Here is an 18,210-nt window from a genome sequence, read left to right as displayed (position 1 = left end):
TTTTACCCTAGTATGTGTGGTTGGCCTCCAGGCCATGGAGTAAAATTCCTGGTACTAATCCTGGCCATTCTTGGGTGTTGGTCTCCTATTTTGTTACTTTATGTTCCCCAGATGAATGCAATCTTTCTATGTCTGTCCCTCTCTTTCTGTTTCTTTTTGCTTAGCATGATACTTTCCATGTAGTACCACTTGTATATAAATTTCATGACTTCATCTTTTCTAACAGCTACATAGTACTCCATTGTGTAGATGTACCAAACTTTCTTTAACCAGATATCTGTTCTTGGGCATTCAGGTTTTTTCCAGATTCTAGCTATTGTAAACAGTGCTGCAATGAACAAACAAGTGCAGACATCACTTCGACTATACTTTTTTGCCTCTCCGGGATATATTCCCAGGAGTGGTATTACTGGGTCAAATGGGAGCTCAATTTCTAATTTTTTGAGAATCGTCCATACTGTTTTCCAAAAGGGCCTAGCCCCTTTCTTCACGGAATTTCCCTTCTGGAATCCTCACACTTCCTGGGGGATCTGGTCGTGTTGGATTCTGTTTATATCCACTCGTGAGAGCTAACAGTGACTGTAGCACTGTAGCACTGTTCTCCCGTTGTTCATCGATTTGCTTGAGCAGGCCCAGTAGCAATGTGAGACTTGTTGTTACTGTGTTTGGCATATTGAATACGTCACGGGTAACTTGCCAGGCTCTTCGAGAGGGACGGAGGAATCGAACTCGGGTCAGCTGGGTCAGTCACGTGCAAGGCAAACTCCCTACCCACTGTGCTATCACTCCAGCCCCTAATGATGACATTTTCATAAAATCCTTTACTTTGTTGTTTAGTGCAACTATTATTAAGAATTCATTTCCATAAACTAACAATTATAGAACCAAAGTAGATTTTCAAAACTTGCCCCTTCTTATATTACTTTCACTATGATCTATATTCTCAAGGTTAAATGAGCCTCTCTGAGCCATATGATGGAACGGGTTCACACAGGGTTCACAGAAGAAGTTCCATGACATCATGCTGGGAGCTGGAAATCGCTATAGTGGGAGTGTTTACACCATGAAAATTGGTAAATACTACACATAAAAGACTGCTGATGGGTTTGTTGGTTGTCTAGACCTGAGCTAGCAATGTAGAACATGTTAAGTCAGGTTAAAACTTAAAGATGTGTCTTATCTGTAGCTGTAATAATAGCACAGTAATATTCATGAAATATCTTCTACTATTTTAACACCTGGAGCGATAGCACAGCGGGTAGGGCGTTCGCCTTACAAGCAGCCAACATGGCCGACCCGAGTTCGATTCCTCCGCCCCTCTCGGAGAGCCCGGCAAGCTACCGAGAGTATTGGATATGCCAGACACAGTAACAACAAAGTCTCCAATGGAGACGTTACTGGGCCCGCTCGAGCAAATCGACGATCAACGGGAGGGCCTTTACCTTTACCTTTACCTATTTTAACACCATTATTCAATTTAGCAAATAAGTGGTTCATGTCATTTACAAGCAAGTGAAGTTCCAACATAAGTCTTTGTCATTTTATTGTTGAACCAAGGCTCATTTGCTAGTTGCAACCATAGGTTGACAACAGACACAAGAATTCATCACAAGGTTGGAGAGATAGCACAGGGGTTAAGGCATTTGTCTTGAATGCAACTGACCTTGATTCAACTCCCCCAGTACCACAGAGGGTCTTCAAATAATCACAGAACCAGGGATAGCCCCTGAGCATGGCTGAGCATGGCTGAGTGTGTGCCATCTCCCCCCCCCCAAAAAAAAAGAACTTCAATGCAAATCAATAAATCTGCCAGACTTGCCTATCATAAATATCACTCTGTGTGTGTGTGTGTGTGTGTGTGTGTGTGTGTGTGTGTGTGTGTGTGTGTGTAGATGGGTTGAGGGAAGAGGCCAGTACACCACTGCCTGGGATGAGAATGTTCCTTCACAAAGTGTATCTCTTCCCAGGGTCCAACAAACCCATGCATTTTTAAGATACGGACACTGAAAGACAGAGAAAGGAAAAGGCTTGAGAGTGTCAGACATACCTTCTGGATCATGACGCTATACATGCCCATGGACTGGAATCCCCGTGTGTAGTAGAGCATGTTCGCCCAGCCCAGGGCCATGGCCAGCACAAGGCAGGCGAGGTACTCTTTGTAGGCAAACAAGTACAAGAAGACAGATAGTATCACAAGCACAGCTTGGACAAAACTGTTCAGGAGACACAGGAGACAAGGAAGGGCCTTACTTACTTCTCTTCACCATCAAGACAGAGACAATCAAATCCCCCAGCCTCCTCAATCCCTGAACAGTCACCTCAGTGGCTGATGCTGGAGAGATGGATACGGCGGCCCCAGGTCCGCTCTGTGTCTAAGATCCAGCCTGGCAGACTGTATCACCCGAAGTGCATCAGGACCAGTGGAGGGCTGCTTGCAGCTGATGGGGACATTTTTAAAATACAGATCTTGGGTAGAGGTGTGGCTCCAATGGTAGAGCACCGGCCATGAATGTGCAAGGCTCTGAGGTCCAACCCCAGCACTACATGACTCACACACCACGTGTGGCCCCCACACAAAATAACAAATAAAAATAAACCCCAGGGGCAAACCAGTGAGATTTTCATAAGGTATTTTGTTGATAGAGTTGTACCAATATGAATTTCCTGGTTTAAGTAATGTATTATGGTTACAGAAAATGTTAACATTAGGGAAAATTGAGTGATGAATCTAGATTTTTTTAAACTTTCCTCTAAGTTTAATTGGCACAAAATAAATACTTTTGAAAGCATTTTGGGGGGCTTTTTGGGTCATACTCGGCGATGCACAGGGGTCACTCCTGGTTCATGAACTCAGGAATTACTCCTGGCAGTGCTCAGGGGACCATATGGGATGCTGAGAATTTAACCCGGGTCGGCCACGTGCAAGGCAAATGCCCTACCCACTGTTCTACCTCTCCAGCCCCTTGAAAGCATTTTTTAAATAAAATAAAATAAAACTCACAGATCAAGGACACAAAAGACTTATTCAGGCCCGGAAACAGTGGGGTTGGGCTCAGGAGTGAAACATATGCCTTGCATGCATGAGACCGGGGCTCTGTGCACCTTCGGGGTGGTGGAGATTTGGGGGCAAAGGAGGAGGTTGGAAAAGAGGCCTGGATGCACCCATGATTTCTGATTTCTCACAGGCATTAGGAAGTCACTAGGTGACCCACTGAGGATGTGGTGATAGAGTAAGTGACTCCCATTTTTAACAAAAAGAACAAAAATTGTCAATATCCATATTTATCAACAACCATATTTATCATTTCATCCTAACAACAAGCCTCCCAGAGTCTACAAAATCTACTGTTATAATCCTTTAAAAAGAACCAAATATCTATACATGAAATAAGCCAGTCACAAAAATACAAAATTATGTAACAACACCACTTCTTGATATACCCAGAATAATCAAATATGTAGGAACAGGGTAGATGCTACGGGGGTGGGGGAAGTATAATTTGAGAGGCTAGAGTTTCAGTTTGGAAAGAGGAAAGTTCTGGAATAATGCCTGGCACTGGGAATAGACTTCGCACTACTGAAACGTCCACTTATAAATGCTTATTTAGGGACTGAAGCAACAGCAGGTAGGGCATTTGCCTTGATGCATCTGACCTGTTTAGATCCCTGGCACCCCATATGGTTTCCTGAACCCCATCAGGAGTGATCCCTGAGCAGAGAGCCAGGAATAAGCTCTGAGCACTGCTGGGTATGACCCAAAAACCAGAAACAAAGGAAACAAATAAATTTTTATCTATCATGAACCATCCTTTAGGAGACCCCTCCCAGAATCTGGGAGCTTCCCTGTATTCTTTCCATTCCCCTTCCCTAGTCTTTTTTTAATTTGGCCAAAAAAAAGAAAGAATGAAAATAAAATGCTTATATATTATACCACAAACGTTTTATACTTAAGTACTGCATATACCCAACACCTGAGGTCAAAATCTACTCGTAAACAGTGTGTACACCATTACTTATGTCAACATCACAACAACAATAAAAAAAAAACCTTCTGTCTTATAACATCAGGCTGTCACCTTTGATTTTTGATTGCACAATGTAATTACCGAGTGGCTGGAATTAAGACACAGCAACCTTGTTTGCCTCATGCAGGTAAAAGCAAGAACCAAGCTATGAAATACGTGGAACCAAAGCAAGGAAGCATATCTACACCTTCCTGTGCACCATGGCTGGGAAATGTCCAGCAAAGTTATGTGGTGTGACCCTGATACCTGACAGGGCACACATGTATGGCCATGAACAATGTTATAAATATCCAAAGACCTTTGGCAGAAACAGGTTCCCCACCTCTGCACTAGACTAACAAAACAACTAAGAAGCAAAGAGTAGGGCAATGCATTGGTGACTTTGGTTCTCAGTGAAGCCAGTGGCTGCCTAAATGGGCTGCCTCAGGAATCATCACACTTTCTCAAGGTGAGAGTACCCTCTGGCCAGCATGGTGGGACAGCACAGCACCTGGCCTCTCCATTTACTGCCGTATCTGCGTCCCCCACCTTCCAACAGGAATGAGGGCCTCTGCCTCTGGAGGGCAAGTACATGTATAATAAAACAGCAGTTAATTGGAACCATCAGGCAAAATTCAAGGTCCTGTGTAATGCGCCTCCCTGATGCTTCAGCAGAGGACCGACAGAGCTATGGAGCCCAACATTCTTCAACTATGCTGCAATTCTGTCCAATCAAATGGCAGCAATGCTGAGTTCACCCTGTTCTCTAACAGCCAGAGGTCACAGAAGCCTCTGGTGTTGGCTACACATGTCCTCAATGAGACCAACTGCTGAGCGGGGCTTCTAGTAAGGGTGCAGCAGTCAGCCCTGCTCCCACTGGCAGAGAGATGACTCTGGGGGAGAGGGAGGTCAGGGTTGGGGGAAGTTGGTAATCAGCAGCACGAAGCTCTCCAGGACCATGAGGGATGCACAACCCAGCTCTGCACCCACCCACCACCCGTGCCCCAACCCTCGCTCTCATGCCTGCAGAGGAGATTTGATGTTTATCAAGCAGCACCTAGTCTTGCTCTGTGGAGCTCCTTCATGGCAAATTCTAGACCCCAGACAAGAAAGAAAAACTGCCCTGGGATACTCCTTCATTAAAAAATGAACTGTTATCTTACTCTCACTCTCTTTCATATTTCCAAAATAAAATTATCTACCTTCACAAAAAAAAAAAATTCAGGACCAGAGCAATAGCACATTCACCTTGCATGCAGCCACAACCCGGTTTTGATCCCCAACACACCCTATGCCCCCACCAAGTCCTCCAGGAGTGATCCCTAAGCACAGAACCAGGAGCAAGTCCTGAGCAACATTGCATGTGGCAAAAAAATAACAAATAATAATGACAATAAGATTAATTTTAAAAAATTAACCATGGGGGTCCTGAGTGGCTACAACCAACTGGAACAAGTTGGTGGGTGTTGGGTGTTTCTGTTCCAGAGACCTCTGCCTAACTGTGACTAGGAATGAATCCCCAATCAAGAGGTTGTGTAGAATAATGGGCAGAGCGACACTATAGGGTGGCTGTTCCAGAAGGACACAGGGGCCACCAGGCAGGACTTCCGCCCCACCTATGCCATAGTGACCCCGGGACCAGACCTACTTACAAGACGAAGTGAAACCAGGCATCAGAGAGGATGGACTGCAGGTCGGAGGGTCTGAGCAGGAAGATGGCAATGCCCTAGGGTGAGATGGGAAAGAAACCTGGGTTCCCTGGATGCCCCTCACTGGAGGAAAGGAGCAGGGGTGCTTCCCCAGGACTAATCACAAGGATAGGGGAGTACATGGAGACACAGACAAGAAAGATGGAAGAGGGCCTGGGTCTGGGGGCCAGAGAAAAGCCCAGGGTGAAGTGAGCATCCGTCCACCCACCAAATCTAACATCTCTCACCCTCACCCTCACGTTCACCCCAGAACCTGCAAGGAGCACAGTTCTGGAGCTGCCTGCTGGTACCCTGGATGAGTCACACTGTCCAACCTGACCCAGCCATTGTTCACACTCTGTCCCCTGCCTGCCCTATAACCCCCTTCATCACAATGTCCTCATGCCCACCCTCCCTGCTGGCACAACTGCCCTTCTGCCTGCAAGTCCTCCCTCATTCTGTCACCAGAAAAAGCCATGGCTCTTCCTCAACTCTGACTTACACCCAAAGTTGTTCTTTCATATCCTATCCTAATGTCTCAATATTTTTACCCATCTGAAATCCTCCAGCATGGGAAGGGCACAGAAGCCAAATTCCATCTGTCCCTATCACCTCCTCTCCCAGAACCCCAAATATGGATGAATGCTGGACCAATCCATCAATAAACAGATGGAAGGATGGTTGGCCGAAAGATGGAAGGAGAGAGAGGAAGAGGAGGAATGTGAGTGGTAGGAGGAGTCACTGTCACACTGTCCTCCCATTGTTCATCAATTTGCTCGAGCGGGCCCAGTAACATCTCCATTTTGAGACTTGTTGTTACTGTGTTTGGCATATTGAATACGTCACGGGTAGCTTGCCAGGATTTGCTGTGTGGGCAAGGTACTCTCGGTAGCTTGCCGGGCTCTCCAAGAGGGGCAGAGGAATAGAACCCGGCTTGGCCAGGCTGGCTGCATGCAAGGCAAACGCCCTACCATTGTGCTATCACTCCAGCCCAGTAGGAAGAGTAATGGATCACAAAGAGGTGGTGATGGGGCGGGTGGGTGGAGGGGACAAAGAACAGGTCACTGAGTGAGAAGGCAGAGACATGGGAGAGAAGTGGACAGGTGGATGCCCTAAAGAGATGAAGTCTGCTTCAAACTTGGCCTGCCTGTTGATTCTCGTTTTGAAACTAGTATATCTGAAGCTGAGAAAAGAAATATGTCCCCCACAGTTCCCCAGAAATAATGGCTGAGCAAGGCAAGGGGAAGCCAGGCTGTTCTCCCGCTGCCAGCTCACAGGCCTGGCTCAAATGCCCACTCACCTCCTTCACAGTGATACACATGGCCCAGATGAGTACAAACATCCTTCCTAGGAGCTGCAGCCAGCCCATCTTATGTGTCAGGGCCAAGGGGTGTGGAAAGGCCTAGGGAGGGAGGGAGGATTGAATAAGTCCACGGTGGGGAGAATCACACTAGCTTGAGCACTAGCTCAGGAGGAAATACACACCTACCGCATGAAACCTGCACACTGGGCCAGAGGCTGGCCCAAGTTTCAATCTCTGCACAGGGTAAGAGAAGGAATGGAAGCCCCCAGCCAGCTTCCCCCACGCACAGCAGGAACCCAGACCCTGCATTGAAGAGCAGGGAACAGTCCCTGCCAACAACTTCCAGACCTGACCTTATTCGTCCTCTCTATTTCCACTCATAGGGCTTCATAACAATTCAATGAAGCTGAGACTCTGTTGATGTAATGTCTGGGAAACTGAGGCCCAGAGTGGCAGGAAGCTTGTTCAAACACCCTTCCCTCCATTCCCTGTGGCCTTCACAGCAGAACTGCACAATGGTCCCTCAGGTAGAATGCCCCCAATGCCCCCTTAGACAGAACATCCGGGCAGGCTGGCGTCGCCAAATCATCCGGCTCTGGCCCAACAGAGGTGACCTGGGAGTGAGCACCCAGGGAAAAGCCCTGGAAATGGATTCAGCTTCCTAGAAACTGTGAAGGGGCATGACAGCCCCACACCAACCTCTGGGCCCCATCTGCACACGAGCCATTCTGAGTTCCTGAAGCTCCCTATGCCCCAGGCCCTCTGGGGCCCACGTACCTCCTCCTCCCTGGGCCGGTAGTAAGAGACGAGCGTCAGGGTGATATTGTAGAAGAAATAAAAGCAGAAAGACAGGAAGAACATGTACTTGGCAAACTTCTTCCACTTCATATGCAACAGCGTGTGCAGAGGCTCCAACGTCAACATCTCATGCCGGTTCTGGAGGGAGAAGTCCAGTCACCTGGGAGCTGTGGGAGGGGCCATTTTCAAAAGACCCCCGGTTTCAAAGGCAGCGCTGAGTCAGCCTGCTCCTGGCAGCAGCCATTAGTCCAGTAAACTGGTTTGGCTCGAAGGGTGAAGAGGGTTACTCCCATAGGAGAAGCTTCTCCAAGTGGGATCAGGGCTAGAAAGGGGGGGTGTAATCATGGCTGGGGTTCTGGTTCCAACTTGCCTCCCCTTTCATGTGACCTTAAAAACATCCTTGACCCTCAACAGGAGCCAGAGAGATGATAGTTTAATGGGCTGAGGACAAGCTTTGCAAGTAAGAGGTCTGAATTAGGTTGCTAGAAGCAACTGGTACCCTGCGCACCTTCAGGAAAAAGCATAGAGCTGAGCATAGCCCCTGAGCACAGCTGGGTGTAGCCAAAAAAAAAAAAATTGGATATCCATCAACCTGTCCTCTTACAAAGCATATGAAGGGGCTCTTTCTGGATAAGGCTGGTTCTGAAACATGGCTTTTGGTAATACGTAAGGATGAAGATTCAGCTTGCTGGGTCCCTTCCTTCCAAGATGGAAAACCTCTCGCAGCTCACCCTCTGTCTCCCCCTCCTTTATCACTGACATCCCTTCCCTCTTGCCTTCTCCAGGAAGACCTCCTTGGCCATGCTGGCTATGTGATCATTTGGATGAAACAGAGTCTTAGAGGAAATGAGGGAAAAAATAAGATGGGAAATAACAATAACAACCATCACCACACCCATACTGCCCAGGATTCTGGGACCAAGAGAATACCCTCTCCAGGAAGCTAGCTGAAATAGGAAACCCGGCACCTAGGCCCCATTCTTTCAGTGCCAACCCAACCCACTGAGCCACAGGCAGGGGAGGTAATGCATATCTAGCTAGTGGTCTGGGATTTTCCCAGTGTCTGATAAGCCCCTAGCTTGAGGTCCAGTGCCCACCACCTTCAGCTCCCTGCCCTTCCCCAACCACGTGGGAACCCACATCAATGTTGGTGTTGTAGACGATAATTTCCAGCACAGAGTTGTCTGTCGTAGTGTCCACGTTGGTGAGGTCATAAAGAGAGGATGACACAGGCCCATACGCCCAGTCGGTGAACTTTCTGGACAAGCTCCGGAGTGGCTTCTCTTTGATCTCACGGCTGAGGATGTACTTCAGGATCTGAGACAGGAAGAACAGCTATGAGCAGTGGCACACGGCTGGGGGCTCACAAGACCAGGACCCACCTCCCAAGCGCCCCATCAGTGGGCCCCGGCCTCTGTGCCTGCCACCCTCAAGCCTAGCTCTCTCTGGGGATGAGCAAGAAGTTCTGGTCACTCAAGACTGGGAACACCAGAGACAAAGCTGCAAAGGTTACAAGGTCAGGGTGTGGACCAGTGAGAGAGCACGTGCTCACTGGGGTGAGGCCCTGGACTCCATTCCTGTCCCTCAAAAGTAAGCCGGGAGGAGATGGGGCCCTGTGCATACTGCAGAAAGCTGCACACAAATCCACGTACAAATCATGCTCGCTGGAACTCCTGTTCAGAGAAGATTCTTGGAACTACACTGCAACACTGTCCTCCCATTGTTCATCGATTTGCTCGAGCGGGCACCAGTAATGTCTCCATTGCGAGACTTGCTGTTACTGTTTTTGGCATCTCGAATACACCACAGGTATCTTGCCGGGCTCTGCCATGTGGGTGAGATACTCTCAGTAGCTTGCCGGGCTCTCCGAGGGGGATGGAGGAATTGAACCAGGGTCGCCACATGCAAGGCAAACACCCTACCCACTGTGTCTGTTTTTCCCGGGTTTGAGAAGCTTAATTTTTTCCAGCTTCTCAGCCCCCTCTCAGTCAAACCCCTGTGAGCTTCGTCTCACTGCTCAGAACAGGACCATGATCCTCCAGTTCTGCTTCCTGTCAGGGTGACTGGAGAGCATCTGAAAACCCCACAGCATCCACTAATTCAGTCCAAATCTTGGAGTGGAAAGAAACCTGTATCTTGGAAGGACCCTGGAAGCTGAAACAAAGTGAATGGTCACTGCTCTCCAGTTCCCAAATACCCCAAAGCTGTGCCTGAGCTCCTCAGGCTGGGAGCCTGGGATCCTCTCCAAGACCCAGGAGGGGACAGGACTCTGATGGCCCCCCTCACTGCAGGGTTCCCACATGGGCCTCTGTCTCACAGCCCAACGGGGAGTTCAACAGGTCTGGGCACGTCTCCACAACCTGGACCCCAGAGATCTAGACTCTAGGCCACAAAACACCTTCTACCAGCATAGGGGCCAAACTGGACAGCAGCTGGAGGGTTTCCGAACAGAGGAGAAACGAAAAGGCCAGAAGGGTGAGGGGGGCCTTTGCCTGACAGTTATGGGGACAGAGCCTTAGGGTCACACTCTATGCAGGGAGCTCTGTCCTGAGTGCTCCCCGCAGCAGCCTGAACAAGAGGCTGCTGGAGAAAGCTTGATGGGCAATCACAGGATGACTATCCTCAACATTCCCTGCAAGCTGTGTCCCAGAGTGGGCAGGAGATGGGGGCATGCAGGTCCCCGGGGCAGGCAGGAGATGGGGCGGGCAGACACACAATTCCTCTTCTGTCAAAACTATTCTCCATCTTTCCCATCCCCCAAGAGAAGAACAAAGAGGTCTCTGTAGGCTCCAACACTGACCGCTGGGACAAGACCCAAGTCTCGAGGGGCACCCACCTCCATAGTCAGCTGCCCTGAGGCTGGCAGTGCTCGGAATCAATAGCCCCCCTCACACACGCACATAATCGTCAGGGTCACTCCACAGTCCCCAGGACTCCAGAGGCTCAGAGGTTAGTAAGAGCCCAGCTCCCAGCTGAGTGACCTGGACCTCAGGCCCAGCCCTGATGACAGCCCGTGGCAGACGTGTAACCGCATCCCAGCTGTCATCACTGTGGTGCCCCCCTCGCCCAGAGCTTTCAGCTCCTCAGCCTCCTCACACAGGGCACAGGGGCCCACGAGCAGCCACAACATCCTGCTGGCGACAGTCAGACCAGGGTCTCTTCTCTTCAGAATCCCACCCACAAAGCATCCCACCCACGAAGTCCATGCACAATTGTGTCTTGCACTCCCCAGCCGAGCCCCCACAAGGTGGGGTATCTCAGGACAGAAGGCATAGGCATGTAGTGTTGGGGATGGAAGAAAGGCCCACATGCGCATCTCTCTGACTCTCTGGGGTCCTTGGAAGATCCCCCCAGGATGGGCAAGGTGGCCCTGTGCCCCGCAACCTCCCACCTGCCCCAGGGCCCCACCTCGGCCTTGCCCATCTTGGCGGCCAGCTGCAATGGGGTGAGGCCGTCATTGTTGCGCGTGGTCTCCAGTTCCCAGTTGCCGCTCTTGAGCAGGATCATGTCGTACATGCGCTTCACGAAGTCATTCTGCGTCTTAAAGTCCTCGGCCACTGTCACTAGCGCGTGGAGGATGTTGTTTCCCCGGGAGTCCTGGGAGGTGATGTCCGTCTGCTCGTTCTCCATCAGCAGCTGTACAATCTCAGGCTGGTTGGTGCACGCCGCCAGGGCCAGGGGCGTCTCGCCTGGGGGGGGGGGGGGGGGCGGTGCACTGCCGCTCAGCTCTCTCAAGGAACACAGCAGGCTTACCCAGTCTGTCCACCTAAGTATGAATGGCTCCGAAGGCTCCCTGTCTGCCTTGTGTGTGGTGGGGAGAGGGAGGAGGGGAGGACAGACCTAGAGTTGGATCCTTGCAATAGTTCCTGTTGGGGCTCCCAGCCACTTTCAGTACAGCAGCCTCACTGATCCTGGCTTATACAGGGTCACATCTAAGCCAAAGAAAATCTCAAGTTCCAACAACAGTCCCTGGGCGTTGTGTCTTCTGGCTGTCACCGCTCCCTAACTCACACCCCTCGGCCACCATGGCCTCTTCCTTCTCTGTAAACATGCTAAACATGCCAAGTGTTCCTACCCCAGGGCCTTTGCACTGGCTGTTCCCTTTGCTCAAGTGTTGTTTCTTCAGAATCTGTGTCACTGTCTCCCTCGCCTCCTTCCAATCTTTGCTCCAACATCACCTTTAGCATGAGTCACCCTAGTTGCCCACTTGTTATTAATGGTCTCTCTTCCACCTAGAAGGTAAGTTCCATGAAGGCAGAGATCTTTGTTTACTGATATATTTCCTACACCTAGAAAAGGTGTAGGAAATAAACAATATTTCTTATTTGCAGTATATAAAAAGCAATCTGGAAATGTCTGTTAAGAAAAGAGGTGAGGTGACCCACCCATGCTCACCACCCCACCCCCCAATAAGCCTGGGAGAGGCCAGATGCAGACACCAGGCTGGCTGGTTCCCTGCCCTGTCCCTCCCACTCCTTCACCCCATCCCAGCTTCAAATGTTTCCTGACACCAGTTCCAACCAGGTCTGATGGTCCAGGGGACAGAGATGAACTGGATACAACCTAATCCTCAAGGCTGCCAGGCCCAAGTTGATTAAAACAGAAGCGGGGAAGACTGGTGATTGGTTATCAGGTAAGCAGGGGTGGAAAGAGAAATTGACTATTGACTGTGCTTTGGTGGCAGTGAACACAACGGGCCATTAAAGTGGGTACTACCACCCCGCCCCGCTGCTTTGGGACTTTCAGAGGGACTTCCCTCCCCTCCCACTGCAGGACCTGGACCCTGGCTCTGTCCCCTCGCGCGCACACACGCACACGCACTCGCACAGACCCGCAGGCCTTCCACGAGCACGAGGCTGACCTGAAAGAGCAGAGAAAGCAGCAGGTGCCCGCCCTCGTCGGGAACCCGCCCCCAGGCCACACCGAAGGGGTCACGCACCGAAGTAGAAGCCTTCGTGCAGGTACTTGGGGTTGAAGAAGACGCCCTTGGCGTGGGCGTTGACGTCGGCGCCGGCCGCGATGAGCAGCGCCGTGATGTCTCCCTGGCGCCGCTCGATGGCGATGTTCAGCGCTGTCTGCCCTGCGGAGCGCAGGGGGCGTTCAGGGCGGCGGGGGTCCCTCCCCGAAACCCGGGCGGCCTCTCACCCGCCACCCAAGAATCCCCACTTGACTCTCCCCGCCAGCTTGAGTCCTTTCTGCAGCTCCGCGGGGCTCTTAACCTCGCCCGACACAGCCGGGGGCTTCAGGAGTGTCCCCTGGACCTGCACGCTGAGCAAGGCCCCAGGGGACCGGCTCCAGGTCCCCTAAAGTCGGGTGAACACCTGAGAGGTGGTGCAAAGATTCGAGCCCCTGCTCTGTGGCACCCATGGCCCCCCAGCAGCGCCCCGAGTGGGCATAGCCCCCAGCCGGGCCCATGTCCCAGTACCTAGGATTGTGGCCCAGAAACAAAAACTAACTTTTAAAAAAGAGGTTGAGAGGTGGTCACGGCGGACAAGAACTGCTGGAAGTAGATAACCGTTCAGTACCTGTATTGCAAACCATAACACCCAGAAGGGGAGAGAGGAGGGAGAGGGAGAGGGAGAGGGAGAGGGAGAGGGAGAGGGAGAGGGAGAGGGAGAAGGAGAGGGAGAGGGAGAGGGAGAGGGAGAGGGAGAGGGAGAGGGTTTGCCATGGGGGATGGGGGGGGACAACTGGGGACATTGGTGGCAGTAAACATGCACTGGTAAAGGGACCACTGTTGGAACAATGTATGACTGAAACCTAGTCATGAACAATTTTGTAGCTATGTATCTCACTGTGATTCAACTGAAAAAGAAAGAAAAAAGTTGGAACTGCACCCTAAGAGCCTTGTTGTTTTGAGTGTATTTTCAGATCACTCTGGGTACCAAGTGGAAGATGCCTTAGCAGGAGCCCAGACAGTGGAGGTGTGAGCCACAAAAGATGGAAGAAAAAATTCCTGGGGATTTGTGAGTAAGAATAGTCTGTGAGGTTTGGGAGAGAAGAGATCCAGCCTGGATGGCAGATGGACAGTGCCCCCAAGATGAAGCAGTAGAACTGAGAAGCTTCCAGAAGGAGAAGAAGGGCCATTAGCCCTGTTGGTAGAGCCTGCAGAACTTTCAGGTGGAAAAGACCTAAGACTGGGAGGAGGGGGTGGCTTTTAGAATATCCCTCAGAAGTTTCCTTGAGAGCTGCCACCATGCCATACTTAAAAATGAAGTTCTGTGCACTTTAAAAATGGGAAATGCATTTAGAACCAAGATTTTGGCAGAGAGAACCTTCCTAAACAAGATCCAAATTGCAGATCATTTTTTGAAAAACCTGATGTTGGCTTACATAAAACTTAAGTAAGTGTATATTTCAAAAGACTTGCTTTTAAAAGTAGAAAGACAACAACTGTACTTCATGATGTTTCACTAATAAAAGTTAAAAAAAAATTTTAAATTTAAAAAAATTTTAAAAAGTAGAAAGAACAGTGATAGAATGCAAGAAATACAGATGGACCAAAGAGATCATGTGTGTCTAAGCACTTTTCCCCACCACACTGACCAAAAAAATATTAATAATGATTTTCAGTATTAGTGGAGGATTCAGTATTCAGAACCTAATATTCAGTATTAGGTTCGGGACTGGGCCTCCTCCACCCAGATCCCCCATCTTCCTGTAGCTAGACAGTTACACCCACCAACTGCCGTGTAACCCCATCAACGGCCAAGATCCGGAGACTATAAAACCAAGCTCCCGAACTATAAAACCTCTTATTGTCTAGTTCTCACTCTCAGAGAACCCATCAGGCTACCAAGAGTATCCTGCCCACATAAATGCCTGCCTGGGAACACCTGTAAAGGTGATTAGAGGCTGCCCCAAAAACCTCCATCCCTCTTGGAGAGCCCGGCAAGCTACCGAGAGTATCCTGCCTCTACAGCAGAGCCTGGCAAGCTACCCACAGCATACTCGATATGCCAAAAACAGTAACAATGATGGTCCTCATTCCCCTGACCCTGAAAGAGGCCCCAATATGCCATCGGGCTATACTGGCACGTGACAGGGATAAATGGAGATGTTACTGGCACCCGCTCGAGCAAATCGATGAACAACGGGGTGATAGTGATAGTGACTAGTGGAGGATGAAGAAAGTGAGTGCTTTTGGTGTATTGTAGGAAACAAATAATACTTTTTACATCTTTTGAAGATACATTTGGCGATAGCCTGTGTAAACACACAAAAAGGACGGGCCAAGGGAACGGCAGCGGCCTATCTCTCCAACCGCCCGCGTTCGGTAGTCTCAGGCCGTTTCCTCACTCCAAGGAGGTTGATGGCTAGGATCAGGTGAAGGATGGAAATGAGGGCCAGGCTGGTTGGTCTTAGCAGCAGTTTATTACATGGAAGAAGTTTATGTCATAGAGGCCCCAGGATCTCTCAAGCAGGTGCTCTCAAGCACGTGCTCTCTGGTTCTCTCAGGCACATATTCCCAGGTTCTCTAAGGCACGTGTCCCCCCAGGGAGCCCTGAAATCTCCCTTATATAGACCATGGTACCTCTAAAGGGTGCAATACAGTGACGTCATCAAAAGAAGTTACAGAAAGAACAATGAGATGGCAGAACATACATTGTTTCTTTACATCCAGGCCAGTAATCTTTGCCTCACCTTTCACAAGCTACAAGCACTTGGAATCTACATCTCAAAGACTAGCCTGCCTCTTATAATAAGGTTTCTGTGAGATAAGGGAAGCTGCCTCTTGGAGTAAGGTTTCTGTGAGATAAGGGAAGCTGCCTCTTACTTAATGAAGGCAGATGTAGGGGAGAAATGCTCAGTCTCATCCAAGCTAGTCAGGACACGTGGGAAGGCTGCTTCTAGGACAGATTCTCATTTAGCAGATCAAGCCACACTAGAACAGAATTCCCTGGGTGTGTTTCTTCTCTCCTTGTCCAACCAACATATAAGCATACATAATATAAATCATTTTGTATGGACACAGTAATAAATACTTTAAGCTTATAGTATTGCTCTCCTAGGGTCATCTCAATCTCAGACTGCAGTGCTCAGGCCAGATATCTTTCCTATTCTTAGCAGCAGGGTCCTAGTCTCATCGTTACTTTTTGGATCATGACAGCATTTGCCTATGATCAAACTCTTCACCTATATAGTTAAGAATCGTGGCACCTTGACCTGGCCCATCGTGATGCCAGGGTAGCACATAACTTACCAACTTGCCTGGTTCCATCCAGTCCCACGTCAGGACCCTGCTTTTGAGGTGCTAGGAAGTGAGGGCAACTGAGGCTTAAGTTGAGAAAGCAGATGCCCGGGAGTGAATAATATTCAAGGCCAATTAAATCCTAAGTTATAAAGCATAATATTAATTGTATTCCTATACTTCCTGTACAAAAAGGACATTGCATTAAACTATTCAAAAGACATAAGGAGAGGAGAAAGGCAATATTAACTTGCAGTACAAGTTCAGTGTCCTAGAAGGATGAGGCCTTACAAATTGGTTGGGGAAGAGAGCACAAAGAAGTAGTTATAGACAAATAAAGTAATGGGAATGACTCAGGAGCACTGTGATGGGTGCAACCTGATAAACCTAAGCTCCTTGTACTCCAACAATAGCCATTATAATTTTAAAGTGTATGCACTTGAGACTGACACCAAAGACAGTAGACACAAAAGCCAGGAAGATTGCTTCACAGTTGGAAGCCTACTTCATGAGTGGTGGGAGAAGGCAGCTGGATTAAAGAAGGGATCACTAAGACAATGATGGTTGGAAAGATCATTCGGGATGGGAGATGTATGCTGAAAGTAGGTAAAGGACCAAAAGTGATGGCCTCTTGGTATCTGTGTTGCAAACCAAAAGTAGAGAGTAAGTATAAGGGAAATTGTCTGCCATGGAGGCAGGGGGATGGTGGGAAAGGGGGGTATACTGGGGAGATTGGTGGTGGGAAATGTGCACTGGTGTAGGGATGGGTGTTTGAACATTGTATGATTATAACTCAAACATGAAAGCTTGTAACTATATCTCACAGTGATTCAATAAAATATTTCTTTTTTTAAAAAAGTGTATGCTTCTGAGCGAGAGCAATAATACAGCAGATAGGTGGTTTGCCTTTCATGCAGCTGATCTGGGTTCTATCTCTAGCATCCCACATGGTCTCATGAGCACCAGCAAGGAGTAATTCCTGAATGCAGAGCCAGGAGTAACCCCTGAGCATCACCTGGTGTGACCCAAAAAGCCAAATAAATAGCTAAATAAAGTGCATGCCACTGAAGGCAGGAAGTCTAATTCAAAGTATCTTCCTAAAGAGTGAGCAAAAGGAAATGCCCTGCCACAGAGGCGGAGGGGGGGGGGGGGGGGGGAATGAGGTGTGGGGGTGGGAGGGCTACTAGAATCATTGGTGGTGGAGAATGGGCACTGGTGGAGGGATGGGTACTAGATCATTCTATAACTGAAACCTAAGCACGAAAGTTTGTAAGTCTACAGCTGTACCTCATGGTGTTTCACTAATAAAAAAATGTTTTTGAAAAAGTATCTTCCTAAAGCATGTAAGCACTGCGCACAGGGTCAAAGACAAGGGGTGAGCCTCAACAAGTCACTGGAGGAAGTGAAACCCCCCTGAATCCCCATCAATAGATTAATCCAGCTGGGCTAAGAAGACAAACACTTATATTCTTTATCAGAAGACATCTAAGACGTATATAGTTATCCTTCACCCCCAACAAGACAAAGTGCAGATTAGTTCAAACAACACAATGCTATTTCATGTCAAGTCAATAGATCAATGAATAAACAGAATGGTCTTTCTCTTTGTGCACAGATATACACGTGTCAGAATTCTAGGACAATTCTCAAAGGATGTGCATCAAAATAATTATCTCTGAAGAGAAGTGTGGGGAATTAGATGAAAGGTTGTTTTTGCTTTGTTTTGAATTTCATTAAAATATTTTAAAGTTTTATGATGAAACTTTGTCATTTGTCAATTAATGAAAGATAAACTGTCATGTGAATCTGAATGATAGATATTGTCATGCTAATATCTCAAAGGTATGTTTAAAACTTTCATAAAGTTTTTTATAGGGACCTGGTGATGGCAGTGCTGCTCTGACGAATGGCAGTGATGGACTGACGAATGGGCTGAAAGCCAGGAAGGCTACAGGGAGCATGCGGTGCTGGCAACTGAATTCAGAGCCTCATGCATATTAGGAAAATGCTCCATCACTTGAACTATCTCCCTAGTCTCCTAAATTTTAATTGAATAAAATTTTTAAAAGAGGCAAGGTAGTAAGGAAGTAAGATATTTGCCTTGCAAGCAGCCAACCCCAGTTCAGTCCTTTATCACAGCAGATGTTCCCCTGAGCACTGCCAGGAGTCACTCCAGTACAAAAAATAGTCAGGAGAAATATCTGAGCACCACTAAATCTCCCTCCT

At 48.7% G+C, this 18,210-nt stretch overlaps 1 protein-coding gene across 2 annotated transcripts in view; it reads right to left on the bottom strand.

Annotated features, from left to right (window-relative positions):
• Window positions 1–18,210, bottom strand: part of TRPV3 (transient receptor potential cation channel subfamily V member 3) — a 37,338-nt gene that overhangs the window by 5,330 nt on the left and 13,798 nt on the right. For both annotated transcript variants that reach the window (XM_056127729.1, XM_056127730.1), the window contains exons 6-12: window positions 12,733–12,873; window positions 11,202–11,482; window positions 8,934–9,110; window positions 7,773–7,931; window positions 6,993–7,094; window positions 5,657–5,730; window positions 2,048–2,213 (exon numbers count right to left, since the gene is read on the bottom strand). In XM_056127729.1, coding sequence (XP_055983704.1) covers window positions 2,048–2,213; window positions 5,657–5,730; window positions 6,993–7,094; window positions 7,773–7,931; window positions 8,934–9,110; window positions 11,202–11,482; window positions 12,733–12,873 — 1,100 coding nt within the window. The remainder of the gene's footprint in view (window positions 1–2,047; window positions 2,214–5,656; window positions 5,731–6,992; window positions 7,095–7,772; window positions 7,932–8,933; window positions 9,111–11,201; window positions 11,483–12,732; window positions 12,874–18,210) is intronic.

The sequence above is a fragment of the Sorex fumeus genome, unplaced genomic scaffold, assembly GCF_029834395.1.
Source record: "Sorex fumeus unplaced genomic scaffold, SorFum_2.1 ptg000063l, whole genome shotgun sequence".
Classification (NCBI taxonomy): Eukaryota; Metazoa; Chordata; class Mammalia; order Eulipotyphla; family Soricidae; genus Sorex; species Sorex fumeus.
The sequence above is the reverse complement of the archived record's forward strand: the minus strand, read 5'-3'. Positions and strand labels throughout refer to the sequence as shown.